The following is a 17,791-nucleotide window of genomic DNA, read 5'->3' as shown; positions in this document are numbered from 1 at the left end:
ATGAAAATTTTTATAGTATTTTATTCTATTTCAAGTGTATTAATAATAATAAATTCAGGCATTACACCTCAATTTAAGAGAAATGCTTTCGGGTATGATAGACTTAAAACATATATTCATTCGGCTCTTGTCAAATGATGAGATGATATGGATATTTTTGTAAGTCTTTAGAAAAATGACAGGAAAATGCTGCTATCCTGAGCAATACTGCCCTTCAAAAATATTTTATTAGTCTCAGAGTCTCAGCTACTTCCAAGTAAATCATACTTCTAATTACCTGGAGTCACTGCAGTTTGAATAACTCATTTATTTACAAAGTGTTTTGAGACCTTTTAAATATGATAAAGTTCTATGGAAAATTAAGTTCTAATTTTATCTTCTGAGAGTGTTTTCTGTAATTTATTTACAATGTAAACAAGATGCTATGATTATTTAATATAGGGGAAATTTTTAAAAATAAATCCATGGCTATACAAAAGCAGAGTTTAGAAGGTCTCTGCAAAGACTTTTATAAAACTGCTGATGTACAGAATCAGAATAAGCCAATTCATTAGGGTATCTTGTAAAATCTTTATTCAAACCTAGCTTTTAATTTAACAACCACTTCATCTGGCATTCACAACCATGATAAAAGCAAAGTAAGAGTTTCTACTGTTAAAAATAAATGTTATTAACCTTGCAACATGTTTTTAGTTGCCTTTAGGTAGTATTCTGAGTAGAAAGATGGTGGAAAGGCTTTGTTAGTCTTATTTATTAATGGATTTATCTAAAAGTGTGTTCTTTAATGCGTGTGTTAACCTAAAAACAGCTGTTTTTTATAGCGAGGTATTGCATTGGCAAATCTGCTACAAAAGACCTCTTTAAAGTGTTAAAAAGCAAAGATGTCACTTCGAGGACTAAGGTGTGCCTGACCCAAGTCATGATATTTTCAATTGCGTCATATACATGTGAAAGGTGGACAATGAATAAGGAAGACCAAAGAATTGATGCCTTTGAATTATAGTGTTAGCGAAGAATATTGAATAGACCATGGACTGCCAGAAGAACGAACAAGTCTGTCTTGGAAGAAGTATAATCAGAATGCTCCTCAGAAGCAAGGATGGTGAGACTTCATCTCACCTACTCTGGACATGTTATCAGGAGGAACAAGTCCCTGGAGAAGGACATCATGCTTGGTATAGTAAAGGGTCAGTGAAAAACAGGAAGACCCCCCAACAAGATGGACTGGCACACTGGCTGCAGCAATGCACTCAAACATAGCAACGATTGTCAGCATTATGCAGGACAAGGCGGTGTTTCGTTCTATGGTGCATGGGGTCACTGTGAGTCAGAACTGACTCGACGACACCTAAAAACAACGACAATAATGTTTTTATTCCATTTCAGTAGGCTAGGGCATTTCTTTTATATGTTACGTATTTTAAAATGCAAATGTCTTTTCTGAGTCTAAAGTATCTGACTCTGTGTGTGTGTGTGTGTGTGTGTGTGTGTACGTGTGCTTGCATGCACCTGCCAGGAATGAGAGCTCTTCCCTCTACTTTTCAATCATTGATGCTCAGTGCTCATAATCAATAAAAAGTACTGGCCTAGTTAAAAATGAAACTGTAAGTGATATTAACATGCAGTTTTGGGAAGAAAGTCTGTGGGCTGTACAATTATTTGCTTTTTTCCCAGAGATTTCCAGAATTCAGATACCAAATAAACACATTAAAAAATACATTCATTAGGAGTGGATTAGAACTGTCATGTTAGCCATTCAAGGAGAATTATGCAGTTGCAAAATCTTTTCAGAATAATTTACAAAAGTAAATATTAGTGACCCACCATTTTTGTAACCGTATAATCCTCTTTAACTTTTAATATGAATAATTTTAAACTATTCCTACATGATGCAGTCTAAATACTTCAAAGACATGATCTTTTTGGTCCAAGATTTAAAGTTCATTTATTGCTTTTTGTTTTTTTCAACCCATTTATTACACAAATGTGATCATTTTTTAGTTTTCTGGGACTGACAAGCACAATTTGGGTGCAATTCTTACCGTAATTGCTGGTCCAGCAAAAGCCAAGCTAAGCAACATGAGGAATGGGATTGCCTCCTGTGTCGGTTCAATGTACGGCATGCTAAGACTTCGGTCATAGCAGCTGAATCCAGAGTGCACAGGCTTGAAGACATCAGTGAGTTCAAGGAAATAGAGGCTAACCACTGACGATGCCAATATAGGCAACTGGGAAAGAAAGACATGGAAGCTCATTTTATCCTTATGTGGAGGGACATAAATAGAATCAGTACATCCTGAAGTACGAAACAGGAGGATTTCTCCCTTTCTCTCATTACACTTCTTTGATCCCAGAATTAAAATCATTCATAAGTATTACTGCTTATGTCTTCAAGTCACATTGCTAATTCACCCACCTCTGTCATCAACCTACTGGAAGCCCAAGCCATCCCTCATCTTTGTTTTTGAGTTGCCTTCTAACTGATACTGTACTTTCACTCTTGCTCTCCCACTCACCCATCCCTTTTATACCTAGCATCTGAGTAATCTTTTGAAAATATTTCAGATCCTATTACTGCTTGTCTTAACCATTTCTAGTAGTTTCCATTCTACTTGAATAAAATCCAAATTCGTTACGGTGCAAATCTCTGTGTAATCTGGCTCTTGCTTCAGTTGCTTACATCTTTCTTGTACAATGTTTTCACCACTCCTCAGCCCTCTGTCTACTACAATCCAATTTGTCCTCATTCTTTTCTTGTCACAGTCAAACTCATTTCTGCCTAGGGCCTTTGTATGTGCTCTTCCTTCCTCCTTTTATGTTCTACCCCTGGTTCTTTGCACTACTGGCTTCTTCTCATTATTTAACGATGACTTCCTGAACTCTCCCTCTAAGGTAGCCCCTTAATCCATCCTCCACTCTCTACCTCATTATTTTGCTTGATTTTCCACATGACACTTACCAGTAACTGAAATTATGTTTTCAATTTAATGCTTCACTTGTTCATTTTTCATCTCCCCCCATATCTTACTGAAATACATGCTCCATGAAGTGAGAGTTTGCCAGTGTTATTTACTGCTGAGTCCCTGGTGCATAGATATGTTTCTGGCACATGGCAGGCATGCAAGCCATCATTTAATAGTTTAATGGAGAAATAAATACTTGTTGATAAATGACCAAATGAATAAATAAGCTTTGATTTCTTACAATACCTTAACTAGAGTTATCAGATTTAGCAAATAGAAATACACCTCACTTAAGTTAAATTAGAATTTCATATAAACAGCAAATAATTCTTAGTAGTATCTCCAATGGAATATTTGGGATACTTTTACTAAAAAATTGTTTGTTGTTTATCTGAAATTCTAATTTAACTGTTGTTGTTATTTGCCATCAAATGGATTCTGACTCATGGCGACCGTGTGTGTGGCGATCCTCTATTTTGTCTGGAAGCCCTAAACTAGACACAGTCTACTTTCTAGATTTTGTGTTACAAATTCAATTATTCATTTATACAACCCATAATGTACCAGGCATTATATGAGGTGTTAGCTCTATCATGGTGAGCAAGACAAATGTCGGCATGGCCACCAAGGATCGTAAGGGTAATGAAAGATCTGCTTTCAATTAAAGAGAAATACTACAAGTGCATTGTCTAGTAGGCCTTTCAGAACCTGAGAATGCAGACTGATTGAAAATTGAAAGAATTGTTTAGTTGAAAGCTTTGTTACTTGTGAAGGAGTCAATATTTATTTAACCAACAGTATAGGTTTTTGATAAAGACATTCCAGACCACTAGTGATTTCTGGTTGTCTGGATTTAGAAAATAAATTCACATGGCAGCATTGTGTCTTCTAGTCCTCTGAGTTCTTTTTGTAAAGAGGTGAGAATAAGGTTTATTGGATGAGTTAATAATGTATGGTGGTTAATCTAGTCTTTTCCAGTCAGCAAAGGAGAAAACAAAAAGTATGTCAAAACACTCACATTTCTCTTATCAGAATCGGTGATCACTGGATCACCCCAGATATCTAAGCGTTTCTTCTCCCCCTCTCCTGTAGAGCAGAAATAGGAGCTTTCAGTCGAGGCCAATAAATCACCCCTTTGTGGTATATGACTGAGATTTCCACTTAAATCTATGTAAACATATTTTAGTTTTAATTTAACAAATATTTAATATAATACTCTGTGCCAGAAAATTTTCTAAGGAATTTAGAAATTTTAATTCATTTTTAATTCATTTAGCTTTAAACATTCAATTATAATATAAGATAGTATTATCCAGACACTGTTAGCAAGTGGCAGAGTTGAGGGCTGAACCCATAAATTCTAGCTCCAATGTCTTGTTTGTGAACCAGTGTTTTATGCTGCCTTTCCAAAAATGGGAATACAGTATAAGAATAAGGAAATACAACTAGCATCAACTAACTGGGGTACTGTCTAGCTCAAAATTCTGGTCAATTAAGGGTTTCTATTTGCAAACTTTTAAAAGGAGCCCTGGTGGTGCAGTGGTTAAGCGCTTGGCTGCTAACTGAAAGGTAAAGGGTTTGAACCCACTAGTCACTCTGTGGGAGAAAGACGTGGCAGTCTATTCCGTAAAGATTTCAGCCTTGGAAACCCTATGGAGCAGTTCTACTCTGTCCTATATGGTAACTATGAGTTGGAATTGACTCGACAGCGATGGGTTTTGGAATTTGCAAACTTTTAGTTACAAATATGCATAACAGTACAAATAGTACTTAAAATTATGATTTCCATTAAGTCCAGAAAATGGTTTTCATCCATTGGTTTGAATGCTAAACCTTTCATGAAGAGTGGGACATAATAGATCTCACCTACATTTTCCGCTTCTCGAGTTTATTGGTAAGGTACTGTATTACTGACAATACATGTGCAGCATTTGGGGGCGTGTATAACTTTTTGAAATGAAAGAAATAGGTGTGTGCTGCAAATTACTATTTTTACAGGGTATTGTATACAGTGGTGTTGAATCCATATTTTTTTTTTAGATAAAATATGGATTTTTTAAATTTTTATGTAGGACACCTATGTTCCTCTGGACTCAGGGTCAAATTAGGGGTATGTGTATGTCCCTCTGGACTCTGAGGGTAGGATTTTGGGGATGAGGCCAGAAAAAAATCCGTCTTACCTACCAAAAATTCAGACACACTCAATGATTTGGCATGCATCCCATTAATGAAAAAAATTATATAAACAAGAAAAATTAATTCATTCACGAAATGGTTAAATATTGCACTTTTAAACCAGATTGCATGATCCACCTTCTCCCCTCTTTTTTTTTTTTTTTTTTTTTTTGGATGTCTTCAGTTCATATTTTGGGTCTTCTACATGTATTTTGTAAGTGGGAATCAGATCTGAGATCTTCAACTCCCACCCAAGTAACATCTTATGCATTTTTAAATGCTCATGCTCAAGGGAAGTGAATTTAGTGTCTTTTGAAGAAAGCTGAACAAGATTTTATCAACATGACCAATCTGAATAGTAAAAAATTTTCCCTAATAGAGACCATTGAATTTTATGGATAATTACTTTAGAATCTGCTCAACTGTGCCAATGAATATATAGCACTTTTGAATGAAATTGCTATTCCTATAAAGTGTGTGTGTGTGTGTGTGTGTGTGTGTGTTTAAATGCAGGAAAATATTCAAAATTTACAAACTATATTCAAGGCACCGAGGGAGTTTCTAATATCAGCTTGGCCCTTTACTACTATTCGTGTGACCTTGGAAAAGTGTTTCTTAAATCTATTTTCTCATCTATGAAATGAGTATATTGATAGTATCCACTGGTGGTGCAACAGTTAAGCGCAGGGCTGCTAATCGGAAGGTTGGCGGTTCAAACTCACCCAGTGGCTCTGCAGGAGAAAGACGTGGTGATCTGCTCCGGTAAAGATTAAAAAAAAAACAAAAAACCGTTGCCATCAAGTCGATTCCGACTCATAGTGACCCACAGGACAGAGTAGAACTGCCCCACAGGCGGAGGGGTAGCAAGTTGGGGGAGGGGCAAAGGGAGCACTTGCAAGTCCAAAGCGGAGCAAGATGGGGCACAAAATGACATTCCGAGGTGCCACAAATATGAAAGTTGCCCGACTGAGGCAGCCAGACAAGGGGAGGGGGGAAGGTATTAATGTTGAAGTTGAGGTGGGGCACAACTTAGAGATTGCCCCTGGGAGCTCATTGCCCGCGCTACGCCCCTGCCTATAGGGTTTCCAAGGCTGTAAACTTTACAGAAGCAGACTGCCACATATCCTTCTCCAACAGAGTGGCTGGTAGGTTCGAACCGTGAACCTTTCAGTAAGCAGTCAAGTGCTTTAACCACTCTGCCACCAGAGCTAAGGAAACCCTAAGGGAGTTGTTCTACCCTGTCACATGGGGTCGCTATGAGTTGGAATTGACTCAATGGCACCTAACAACAACAGTCATCACAGAAATGTTGAAAGGATTAAATGAAGTATTACAAATAAAATTCAAAAGTGCCTGGAATGAAGAGTAGTTAATAAAAGTCAGTATTATTATTATTAATAAACTGATCAAATGTCCTGCTATTCTTAAAATTGTACTTGATAATCTTTTTTGAGAGTAATTCTTCCCTCTTAATTCCTAGCACTTCTTCCCCCCGCCCCCAGCCCCAGCACTTCTTTTCAGAACATTTTTTCACAATGCTCTACATTATAGTTAATTGCTATGGTTTAGTTCTGGAATCCCTGGGTGGTGCAAACATTAAGTGCTCGGCTGCTAAGTGAAAGATGGGAGGTTCCCGTCCATCCAGAGGCACTTTGGAAGAAAGGCCTGGCAATCTACTTCTCAAAACTCAGTCATTGAAAACTCTATGAAGCACAGTTCTACTGGGAAACACATGAAGTTGCCATGAGTCAGAATCGACTGATAGCAACTAGTACTGATAGAGTTTAGTTATAGCCTTTGCTTTGCTGAGTCTGAAATCTCCTTAAGGTAGGGAAGTAATCTCAGTTATTTCTCTATTTCTCACAATAATATAAATATACAAACAAAAATAATTTCTATCACTAATACTCTGCATCTTAGTCCTCTTGGACATTAGCCTTATTGAAACTCCCAATTCTTCCTGTTATATAATTTCTTCTATCCATGTATTAATATCTTCTATAGTTCCACAGAAATATGTTTCAAAATCTTCAATTGTTTTCAAAATAAAGATCATTTTTCTTCCGTCCTTATTTTTGATATTTGTTTCTCTGATTTTTAAATAATTCATCTTTCACACTTTGCATTTACATTGATTTTGTAACATTGATTTGAACAGACTATAATATCTGGAAAATAAGTAATTTTATGCTCTGTTTTCTTATGCTGTATTTTACAACCCAACAGTGTACTGAATTACATTACAATGTTTCCTTCTAAAAAATTTGTCATCAAAGGTATCTTTAATTTTTTGAAATGTTCAACGACAGAACTTTCTTTTGAGCATAAGAAATTTAGCATATAATATGTACTAAGTTTGGTGTAGATACAGAATTTATATACAAGTAATAAAATTACATAAATGGAGCTGTCTTGATTGCATTTAAAAATGAAATTCTTCTAAAAGTGAGCAAAAAAAATCTATATGATCAAGCATTAAGGATTTTATTGTCTACTTATGATGTAGCCAGAAGAAAAGTGTGGCCCAAGCTCTTTTTATGCAGCAATACAGAAGAGGGGAATTACCTGAAAATTACAAAAAGTGATTTTCACAAGGATTGATTCTTAAACTTGCCATTGGCTAAGGAACTGGCAAATAAAAACCATAAAGAGAAATTTTAAAAGAGAAAAATTTACAACTGTTTTAAAGAATATGGGCAAAAGAAATGTGTTTCAAACAATCATATATGCTAGATAATATTTATTTTTTCTCATGCCAATTTAAGAGAGACAAATCTTCAGTATATGACCATTTTAGTGGAACGTTTTATGTAGCCTATCATGACATTTTATCTAGGTCAGATAGCTTAGTTGGTTTTAGCAGTATTATAATAAGGACAAAGTTTACTTCTCATTTAGGAGAGTTCACTTTACACTCAGTGTAGAGCGTATTAGACATTCAATATAGGTCAGTACCATTCTTTTCCTTTTTGTGATCATAGTGAAGAGAGAGTCCTATAAGATATTCTTGAACTGATGGGACCATAGTTACAAAGGATCAATTGTCATATATAACATGGATGGTTTATTCATTTATGTATTCTTTCATTCATTCAACAACTATCTATTGAGAGCATATGAATGCTAGGCATTGTTCTGGGTCCTGCGAATACAGTTATGAAAAACCAAAATCCTTATTCTCATGAAGATTTTATTCTAGCTGAGGAAGGCAGATAAAAAAAAAAATAATACTAGAAAAAGAATGTTGTTATTGTTAGGTGCCATGGAGTTGATTCTGACTCATAGCAGCCCTATAGGACAGAGTAGAACTGCCCCATAGCGTTTCCAAGGAGCAGCTCGTGGATTTGAACTGATGACTTTTGGTTAGCAGTCGCGCTCTTAACCACTATGCCACCAGGGCTCCAGAAAAAGAATATATGCTACAAAGGGGCTAAAACAGAGGACTGTGATGCTTGGGTTGTTATTTTCCATCAAGAAAGACCTACTTGAATAGGTGCCATTTGAATGGAGACTTGAATGAGCAATAAAGAACTTGTTGTGCACTGTTGAGTTGATTTTCTTCTCACAGCAACCCCATGTGACAGAGTAAAACTGCCCTATACGGTTTCCTAGGCTATAATCTTTATGGGAGCAAATCTCCAGATTTTTTCTCCTGTGGAGCCACTGAGTAGGTTTGAACCACCAGCCTTTCGTCTAGAAGCTGAGCACTTAATCATTGCACCACCTGGGCTCCTTAAGAAAGAACTATCCATATGAAATTTTGGATAAAAAGCGTAAACAAAACATGGGGAAGTGATATGAGATGAAATCAGAGAGGAAGACTGGGGCTTAGACTGTGCTGAGACTTGAAGGCCATGGTTGAAGTTCAGATTTTATTCAAAGGGAACAGATAACACTGAAAAATTTTAGTAGATGAGTAATATGTGTTAAAATATATTTTATAAAGATCAATCTGGCTGTTGGGTTGAAAACAGATTGCAGTGCACCAAAAGTAGAAGCAGGGTAAAAGTTAGAAGGCTGTTAAAAAACTCAACAAATACTTATTGAATACTGTTATGGATTGAATTATGTCCCCCCAAAATATGTGTTGTAAATCTTAACCTCACAATTGGACCAAAAAGCAACATCATGATAAACGGAGAAAAGATTGAAGTTGTCAAGGATTTCATTTTACTTGGATCCGCAATCAACCCCCATGGAAACAGCAGTCAAGAAATCAAAAGATGCATTGCACTGAGAAAACCTGCAGCAAAAGACCTCTTTAAAGTGTTAAGAAGCAAAGATGTCACTTTAAGGACTAAGGTGCACCTGACCCACGCCATGGTATTTTCAATCACCTCATATGCATGCAAAAGCTGGACAATGAATAAGGAAGACCGAGGAAGAATTGACGCTTTTGAATTATGGTGTTGGTAACAAGTGTTGAATATACCATGGACTGCCAGAAGAACAAACAAGTTTGTCTTGGAAGAAAAACAGCCAGAACTCTCCTTAGAAGCGAGGATGGCACGACTTCATCTCACGTACTTTGGACATGTTGTCAGGAGGGACCAGTCCCTGAAGAAGGACATCATGTTTGGTAAAGTAGGGGGTCAGTGACAAAGAGGAAGACCCTCAGTGAGATGGGTTGACACAATGGCTGCAACAATGGGCTCAAACATAGCCACAATTGTGAGGATGGCGCAGGACCGGGCAGTGTTTCATTCTGTTGTACGCAGGGTCACTGTGAGTCGGAATCAACTCGACGGCACCTAACAGCAACAACAACATGCCTGTGGTTATAATCCCATTTGGGAATGGGTTGTCTTTTTTATGTTAATGAGGCATGATTAGTGTAGGGTGTATCTTGAGTCAATCTCATTTGGGATATAAAAGAGATTAAACAAGTGAGCAGAGCAGAGATGAGGGAAAAGAGATGTCAAGCCACATGAAGATTGCCCAGGAGCAGAAGCTCAGAAGAGACAAGGACCTTCCGCCAGAGCCAACAAAGAGAAAACCTTCCCCCAAAGCCAGCACCCTGAATTAAGACTTCTAGCCTCCTAAACTGTGAGAAAATAAATTTCTGTTTGTTGAAGCCACCTACTTGTGGTATTTCTGTTATAGCAGTACTAGATAACTAAGATAAATACCTAGTATGTCTGTCACTGTGTCATATTGTGGTGGCTTGTGTGTTGCTTTGATGCTGGAAACTATGCAACAGATTTTTGAAATACCAGCAGGGTCACCCATGGTAGAATATGTTTCAGAGGTGCTTCCAGACTAAGACAGACTAGGAAGAAAGGCCTGGCAGTCTGCATCCAAAAATCAGCCAGTGAAATTCTTAACTTCCGGTACTATATCAGAACGTTGTCTGATATAGTACTGGAAGATGAGCCCCCTACGTTAGAAGACACTCAGAATACACAGTGGCTGCAACAATGGACTCTCGAGCATACCAACAATCGTGAAGATGGTGCAGGACCTGCTAATGTTTCATTCTGTTGTACATGGGGTCACCATGAGTCAGAGCCACTCCATGGCAACTAACAACAGTATGCGCTGCGCAATATTCTAAGTGTGAGAAGTACAGCGGTAAACACAACAGAGGAACGTCCCTGTATCAAGGAGCTTCCATTCTAGTGGCTGCATGTCTGTTTTAGTAGTTCAGGCAAAAGATAGTGGCAGCTTTTACTATGGTGTATTACAAGAGATATAGAGAAGTCGATCTATTCTGGATATGAATTTGGAAACAGAACGGCAGAACTTTTTAATACGTTGGTCATTGAAGGAAAGAGAAGCTGATTCCCAGGATTTTAAGCATGAACAATTGGGCCAATGGTCTAATTTACTGAAAAGGGGAAAACCAGAGGACGCTCGGGTAGGAGGAATCTAGAGTTGTTTTGGAAACATTAAAATCAAGATGCCATTTAATTGTCCAGTTGTAGCTGTCAAGAAGAGAGCAGATCTGAATCTAGAGTTCAGGGGAGAAGCCAAGACTAGGTACAAGGCTGCAAGTCATTGATACATAGATGATGTAAACACCATCATCCTCACTTTTGAAGAACAACATATGCACAAATAATTTCAAAGTTAAATTGCTTTGGTTTTGGTATGAGTAATGTCACAAGAAGTCACAGAATTTAATTGTGTATATTAATGCTACTCACATGTAGAAGAGATAATCTAAGAGAAAAAGATCATTTGCTATACAATAACAAATTTAAAATGGGAATCTGAGAATCAATCTTTATAAGTATTTAAAGATGGTGTAAATGTGAAAATTAATAGAATATATTAAAATGAAGTTCAAACTGGAAACAAATGTTAGCAAATCAATTTTTATTAAAGTCTGTGGATACTAAGGAGGTCGTCACAGGTCAATACACAATTATGAGGGAATTTTCTGCTTCCTACCTGGAGCACTGGTGGTGCAGTGGTTAAGCGCTACGGCTGCTAACTGAAAGGTTAGCAGATCGAGTCCACCAGCCACTCCTTGAAAACCCTATGGGGCAGTTCTACTCTGTCCTATAGAGTCGCTATGAGTCGGACTCCATGGCAACAGGTTTTTTTTCTTTTGTTTACTTGGAATCTTTAATGACATTCCATAGTATTTTTTACCTTGTAGTTAACACAGATAATGTTTTTCTTCAAATATTGACAATAATAATAACTAATAGTACAGTATAGTTTATAACACTGTTTCATCCTAATTGTAGCAAATTCACATTAGCTACAATGTACTTAAAAAATGTAGAATATATATATATATATAATTTGGAAACCCTGGTAAGATAGTGGTTAAGAGCTATGGCTGCTAACCAAAAGGTTGCCAGTTCGAATCCACCAGGTGCTCCCTGGAAACCCTATGGGGCAGTTCTACTCTGTCCTATAGGGTCGCTGTTAGTCAGAATTGACTCAGCGGCAATGGGTTTGGTTTGGATATAGGTAATTTAAATACTTTTTTATAATCTATATTCCACTATTCTTTTCACTAATAGAAAAAGGTCAAAATGAGTCTATAACACTATTCAATGTCTAGTGTTCAAAATAACAAAGAAATGTGAGTGAATCTGTCCCAAAATATAGATATAGAATGACATATGGGATATTTTATAATATGGTCTTAAACTAGCTTTCTTGTTTAATTTTCCATATACTGTGCTCCATATTTAAAGGTCAAAAGGTGAATTATTTGTATTTAAAAATGTATACATGATAAAATAATCATTTATTAATCATGAAGAAAGGAGAATCATAATGAATTATATTGATGATATAGGACTAGGTAGTACCAATTTGAAAAACAATTTATGTGTATTCATACACTATATTTCATATGGAGTACTTAGATAAAAGGGGAAATTATTTGATACAACTGCAGAAAAATAATATTTTATTTATGGGAAATCTTAGCTTTCTCAGCTATGAAGAAATTGAGAAAATTATAAAGGTCTATAAAATTTTAAAACAAACATTAGCCATATAATAAAACTAAAAATATCAAACAGATTAGAAGATTTTTGCCTCAAATGTGTTTGACAAATATACTAAATAGACAAAGAAAAATGAATTAAAATGAAATATTAATATAGTAATACAGTATTGATTTGTCAAAGCCAAGACTTTCAGTCTTGGTCTGAAAAATCAACAGAATATGAAAGGACATTTATGTCAGCACACATAAGGATGTTCAGATTAGCATTTATCTATACTACAGAGAATTGAGAATTAGTCTAAAACCTCAGTAACAGACAAAAAGTAACTTTTAATATGTTAATTTGGCTAAATTTTCCAACAAACATAAAAACAATTGTGAAAACTATACAGAGACATGGAAAATTATTTATTAGATTCAGTTAGGTAAAACAGATTTATACAATATGTATAACTACAACTAAATAAAATAGGAATGAAAGAGAATTGTAAAAATAAAAATTTTATTAGAGTATTTTTAAAGCATTTTTCAAAAATGTTAACTATGCGTTGCTATTATAACCCCAAAAGAAATAAATTAATCATTAAGAAATACCTAATTTTTATTCTAAAAAGTAAAAGATTATATAACAGACAAATCTTGTTGTAACCTATCTAGCATGCAATGACTATGTAGCTCTGTACAGAAAAATACAACAAGTTACACAGAAAAACATGCAGACTGTTGCCCAGCTTCTTTGGGGCATATTTCTAAATGAACCATTTCAGACCTCTGGGGAAAATAAACGTGCTCAAGTCAACCCCTAACTACAGAGGGTGTGAGATTCCATCAAATGGATGTGGCTTATATGGCATGCATAAATTAAAACAGGGCACTGTGATATAGGGGAACCAATGTCAGGCTAGGAAAAAGGAGAATCCAAATGCTTCCTCATTCAGTCCATTAGCTTCTGGGATTTAAGACAAGCTACTTAACCTTTCTGGGTCTCATTTCTATAGGGAGCAAATGGAGGTGTCACTTCTTATCAATGAAATAAGGGGTTTCTTACGTGGCCATCTTGTTCTAAAATTCTGCACGCAGAGTCATGATTTAAGAAACATTCCTCTCATTTCTTCTCACACTGTCACTGCCCTATATAATGCATTACGTTTTTCCTCTCTATTCTCTCTACAATTTCTTGACCCATCCACAATGCTTCCAGAATTCACATCTGATTATGCCTCACTAATCACAAAATGTGCCCTACTAGTAATGAAATAAAGTGCATTTTTTTTAGAATGACATTTAAGATATTTTATAATAGGGCCTCAAGCTGATCTTCTTGTTTAATTTTCCACTATACCCAGGCTCCACTTTCCCAACCCACTGACACAGCTCATGTTCCGATTATACTAATGTCCCAAGAAGACATAATGTAGTCTCTGCTTTTAGCCACGTTTTCCCTTTTGTTTCCCATAAAGATTATCCTCATCCTTCCAGGCTGAGTTCACATAATTTTCCTCCCTGAGCTCTTTCTCATCCTCTCCATCCAGAATTGAAGACCCCTGCCTAATGTACTTTCATGTATAACTTTACTGTAGGACCTGTTACTCTGTCTTAGATTATCGTTATTTGCATATTATGAGCTCCAGTTTGAAGATCAGGTACTTACAAGTAGGAATTTTGTAATTCACACAGTGTTTTGGATGTTTTAGTTGTTTAGTAAATGTTTATTGAATTTAATTAAAAGAAATCAGGAAATTACTATTAAAGAAACAAAAACTTGGACAATTTCTTAACAATACCTAACATGTATTGAGGATTTAGGTAGCAGATACTGTGCTAAATCCTCTAATAGATTTCCGCATTAATCCACACCTTATAAAGCAAGTGCTAATATTAGCCCCAATTTACAGATGAGGAAACTGAGGTAGACATCCACCCCCAGAAAAAAAAAAACCAGATCCACTGCCATCGAGTCGATTCTGACTCATAGTGACACTGTAGGACAGAGAACTGCCCCATAGGGTTTCCAAGGCTATAATCTTTACGGGAGCAGACTGCCACATCTTTCTCCGATGGCTTGGCTGGTGGGCCCAAATCACTAATGTTTTGGTTAACAAACGAGCGCTTTAACCACTGTGCAACCAGGGCTCTTTTTTGAGGTAGAGGTAGGTTACATAAATTGCCCAGGGGTCACAAAGTCAGTAAGTGGGAACACCCAGATTCCTACTCAGGCACCTAAGTCCAGGAAACATGCTCTTAGCTGCTTTGCTTGTGGATTTCAACCCATTTTTTTTTTTTTTTCCCCTCAACACTGCTACAATGGCTATAATTCCCAAATAATTGTGTTAGGAGATGTGTGCAGTGTGAAAAGAGCCAGACAGTTGCTGGTAGAAATACCTTTAAACACTTTCTCTTGCCATTTCTTCCCCGTTACTCAAACATGAAAATCATTTCTTTTACTCAAAATTAAGACCTATTCTTTCTAGAGCCCATTTCACTCTGAGTAACTGAAAGCAGAATTTATTGAACACCTACTCAAATCTAAAAAAGAAAAGAACATCTTTTGAATACTTAGATATTTTCCCCTTAAATACCTAATTTAATTCTCATACTCTACTTGAGAGGTATAGTCCACATTTTAGGATGAAGATCCTGCCCAGATAATTTAAACAGCTTGCCTAGATTCTCAGTGGCAAGACCAGTCACTGGAATCTGGTCTGTTGAATTCCTGAAAGCATGTGCCGTACTATACCGTGCTGCCACTCTGCCACATGTCGCCATCTGTCAATAGTTTGATGCTTTTCAGGAAAGGATGACCCTAGGCGTCAATGTGAATGCCAAATGAAAGGACAGAAGGTGTGAAATGGCCATGTGTGCAAGGGTTTAAGAGGCACGGAGAGACGGGGAGACAGGCACTTTCAGATCAGTGTTACTAGTATGGAATGCCAAGGTCTTGAACGTTCTTCCCTGTGCAGCTCCTCCAAAGTTGTTTTAATTGTGTATGTGTGTATGTGTATAATATTCTGTTATTGTTAGTTGCTGTGGAGTTGATTCTGACTCACAGCAACCCCATCCATGTGTGCAGACTAGAACTGGTCCATAGTGTTTTCAAGGCTGTGACCTTTTGGAAGCAGATCACCAGGCCTATCTTCTGAGGTATTTCTGGGTGGGTTTGAACTGCCAACCTTACAGCTAGTAGTCGAGGGCTTAAATGTTTGCACCATCCCGGGACTCCTGTACAATAGCCTAAGAACCTTTAATTATATCTCAAATGTGCTCTGCTTTTATTCTCACTTCTGCCTTCCCTAGTAAATTGCTCCTACTATAAAATACCAGGAATTGGGCACATTTAGGGCTCTAGATGCTTTCCTGTCTTTAATTTTGGATCGTTTTCTCCAACTGCACAGAGATATTCCCAGTGAATGCCTCTGTCATAGCAAATGTCACATGGGGTGGCCATTGTTGGTCTACATTTCTCTCCTATTCAATGACAAGATTCTTGAAAGCAGACAAATTGTCTCATTCACCTTTCTATCCCCAGGGCCTAGTATGGAGAAGGACCCGGCATAGTAGATGTCCTCAATGTTGAATAAATGAATACATGTGTGAATGATGTGAACAGAGACGTCAACTGTTTAGATGATTTTCATAATGTGGCTAATATAAGAAAATAAATCCCCCAGTTCAAAGATCTTTGTTTATTTATACCTCAAGAAAATGCTTCTTATTTTGAATTTCTGGAATTCTAATGACTTTTTAGCATTGAAGAACAGAAGAAACTCAAATAGTTTCCTCTAAATAGCAGCAGTAATTAATAGGGAAGAGCTAACAGACTTAATATATATGTTAGATCTAATGTGAAAAATCTATTTTTTGTCTTTATGCCTGCGTATGAACTACATTTTTACAGCTCTAAAAAGACTAATTACAATCATTCAACAATATAACAGTAAAGTCTAAAATGATGACAAGTGGCTTTTTATTACCTGGCTATTGATCTAGCATTGAGCTTGGGGTAGCAGGCTTTGTAATCACCAGCCTTAACCTCAGGTGCTGAAAATTTGCTCCTCCTACATAATTAGACACTGAAAGATGTGCATTGTCTTGGAAAGCAGTTTGCTTTTTAAACCAGCTTAGAGAGTAAAACCTGAAGCAGAGGACCTGTATTTCAGCTGTAAAAGCAATTGCCTTTAAATTCTTTCTTTCAGTTGTAATTTCTGTTCCTTTAGAACAAATAGCTGACTTTCAAAAATATGAGTACTGTGGCAAAATGGCACTCTAGGCAGAAGCACCACGCCGTCCCTCCACAGCAAAGATCTGAAAAACTAAGCCAAACAGAGAAAACAACAATTCTGAAACCCTAAAACATCAAACGAAGAGATAAAGAACTCAGCCAAGCACCAAATGGAATGAGAAAACTGACAGAGAAAGGAGAGCGAGGAGAGATTCTTGCAGAGGTCCCCTGTCAGCTAACACAGCGTGGATCCACCATCTCAGACTCCTATCGGAGACCAGCAAACAGGGGTACGAGAAAGAAGCTTCACGGAGCTTCCAGCGGGAGACAAAACAACTGGTAATTTGTGATATATGCTTTCCCACCCCCCACCATTCTTCACCCCCACTCGGCCCCCTCTGCTTCCTGCGGCCACAATCTCTTGTCCGGGAAGCACCGGCTGCTTGGATTCCACCCACCCAAACAAGCCGGCTCTCTGAGTGCCATTTGTTGGCTGCTGGTGTTGCTTTTTTCCACTTCTTTTGATTTCTTCCTTGCCTCTCACCACCTCCCCCTCCTTTCGCTAAAATACCTGGCTCCATGCACCACCTTTGCTTCTTCCTGAGGGGCTGCGGAGCTTGGTTTGAGTGTGGAGCTGCTTCCCGGTCTGTGCTGCCGCGCTGGTGGGATTCCAGGGCTTTTGTTTGTTTGTTTGTTTTTAATTGTTTGTTTGTTTTCCTCTTCTTGAGTTGGGAGCCCATTCTGGCCAGGCAGTGCTGCGTGGCTTGGAAACTACCCCCTCAGCTTGCACAGACGTGCAGAGGGATCCCTGAGAGCATTTCTTTTTTCATTGTTTTTTTGGGGGGCTTTTATTGTTCTTTCTTTTTTTTTTTAATTTGTTTTGTTTTCTTTTCCCTCTTTTTCCCTTTTTGTCTTTCTTCATTACTCAGTTTCTCTTTTCTCTATATCTTCCTTCTTTCTGTTCCCTGAATACCTGGCATTGTATACCTCTATGCCTTCTAGCCAGGCTGTACTGCAACA

The 17,791-nt window shown here is 37.3% G+C and overlaps 1 protein-coding gene across 2 annotated transcripts in view; it reads right to left on the bottom strand.

The window, feature by feature from the left end:
* PLPPR4 (phospholipid phosphatase related 4) overlaps nt 1-17,791 on the bottom strand; it is a 55,800-nt gene that overhangs the window by 17,484 nt on the left and 20,525 nt on the right. For both annotated transcript variants that reach the window (XM_004385710.2, XM_004385711.2), the window contains exon 2: nt 2,043-2,228. In XM_004385710.2, coding sequence (XP_004385767.1) covers nt 2,043-2,228 — 186 coding nt within the window. The remainder of the gene's footprint in view (nt 1-2,042; nt 2,229-17,791) is intronic.

This window comes from Trichechus manatus, unplaced genomic scaffold, assembly GCF_000243295.1.
Source record: "Trichechus manatus latirostris isolate Lorelei unplaced genomic scaffold, TriManLat1.0 scaffold00144, whole genome shotgun sequence".
NCBI classification, from domain to species: domain Eukaryota; kingdom Metazoa; phylum Chordata; class Mammalia; order Sirenia; family Trichechidae; genus Trichechus; species Trichechus manatus.
The sequence above is the reverse complement of the archived record's forward strand: the minus strand, read 5'-3'. Positions and strand labels throughout refer to the sequence as shown.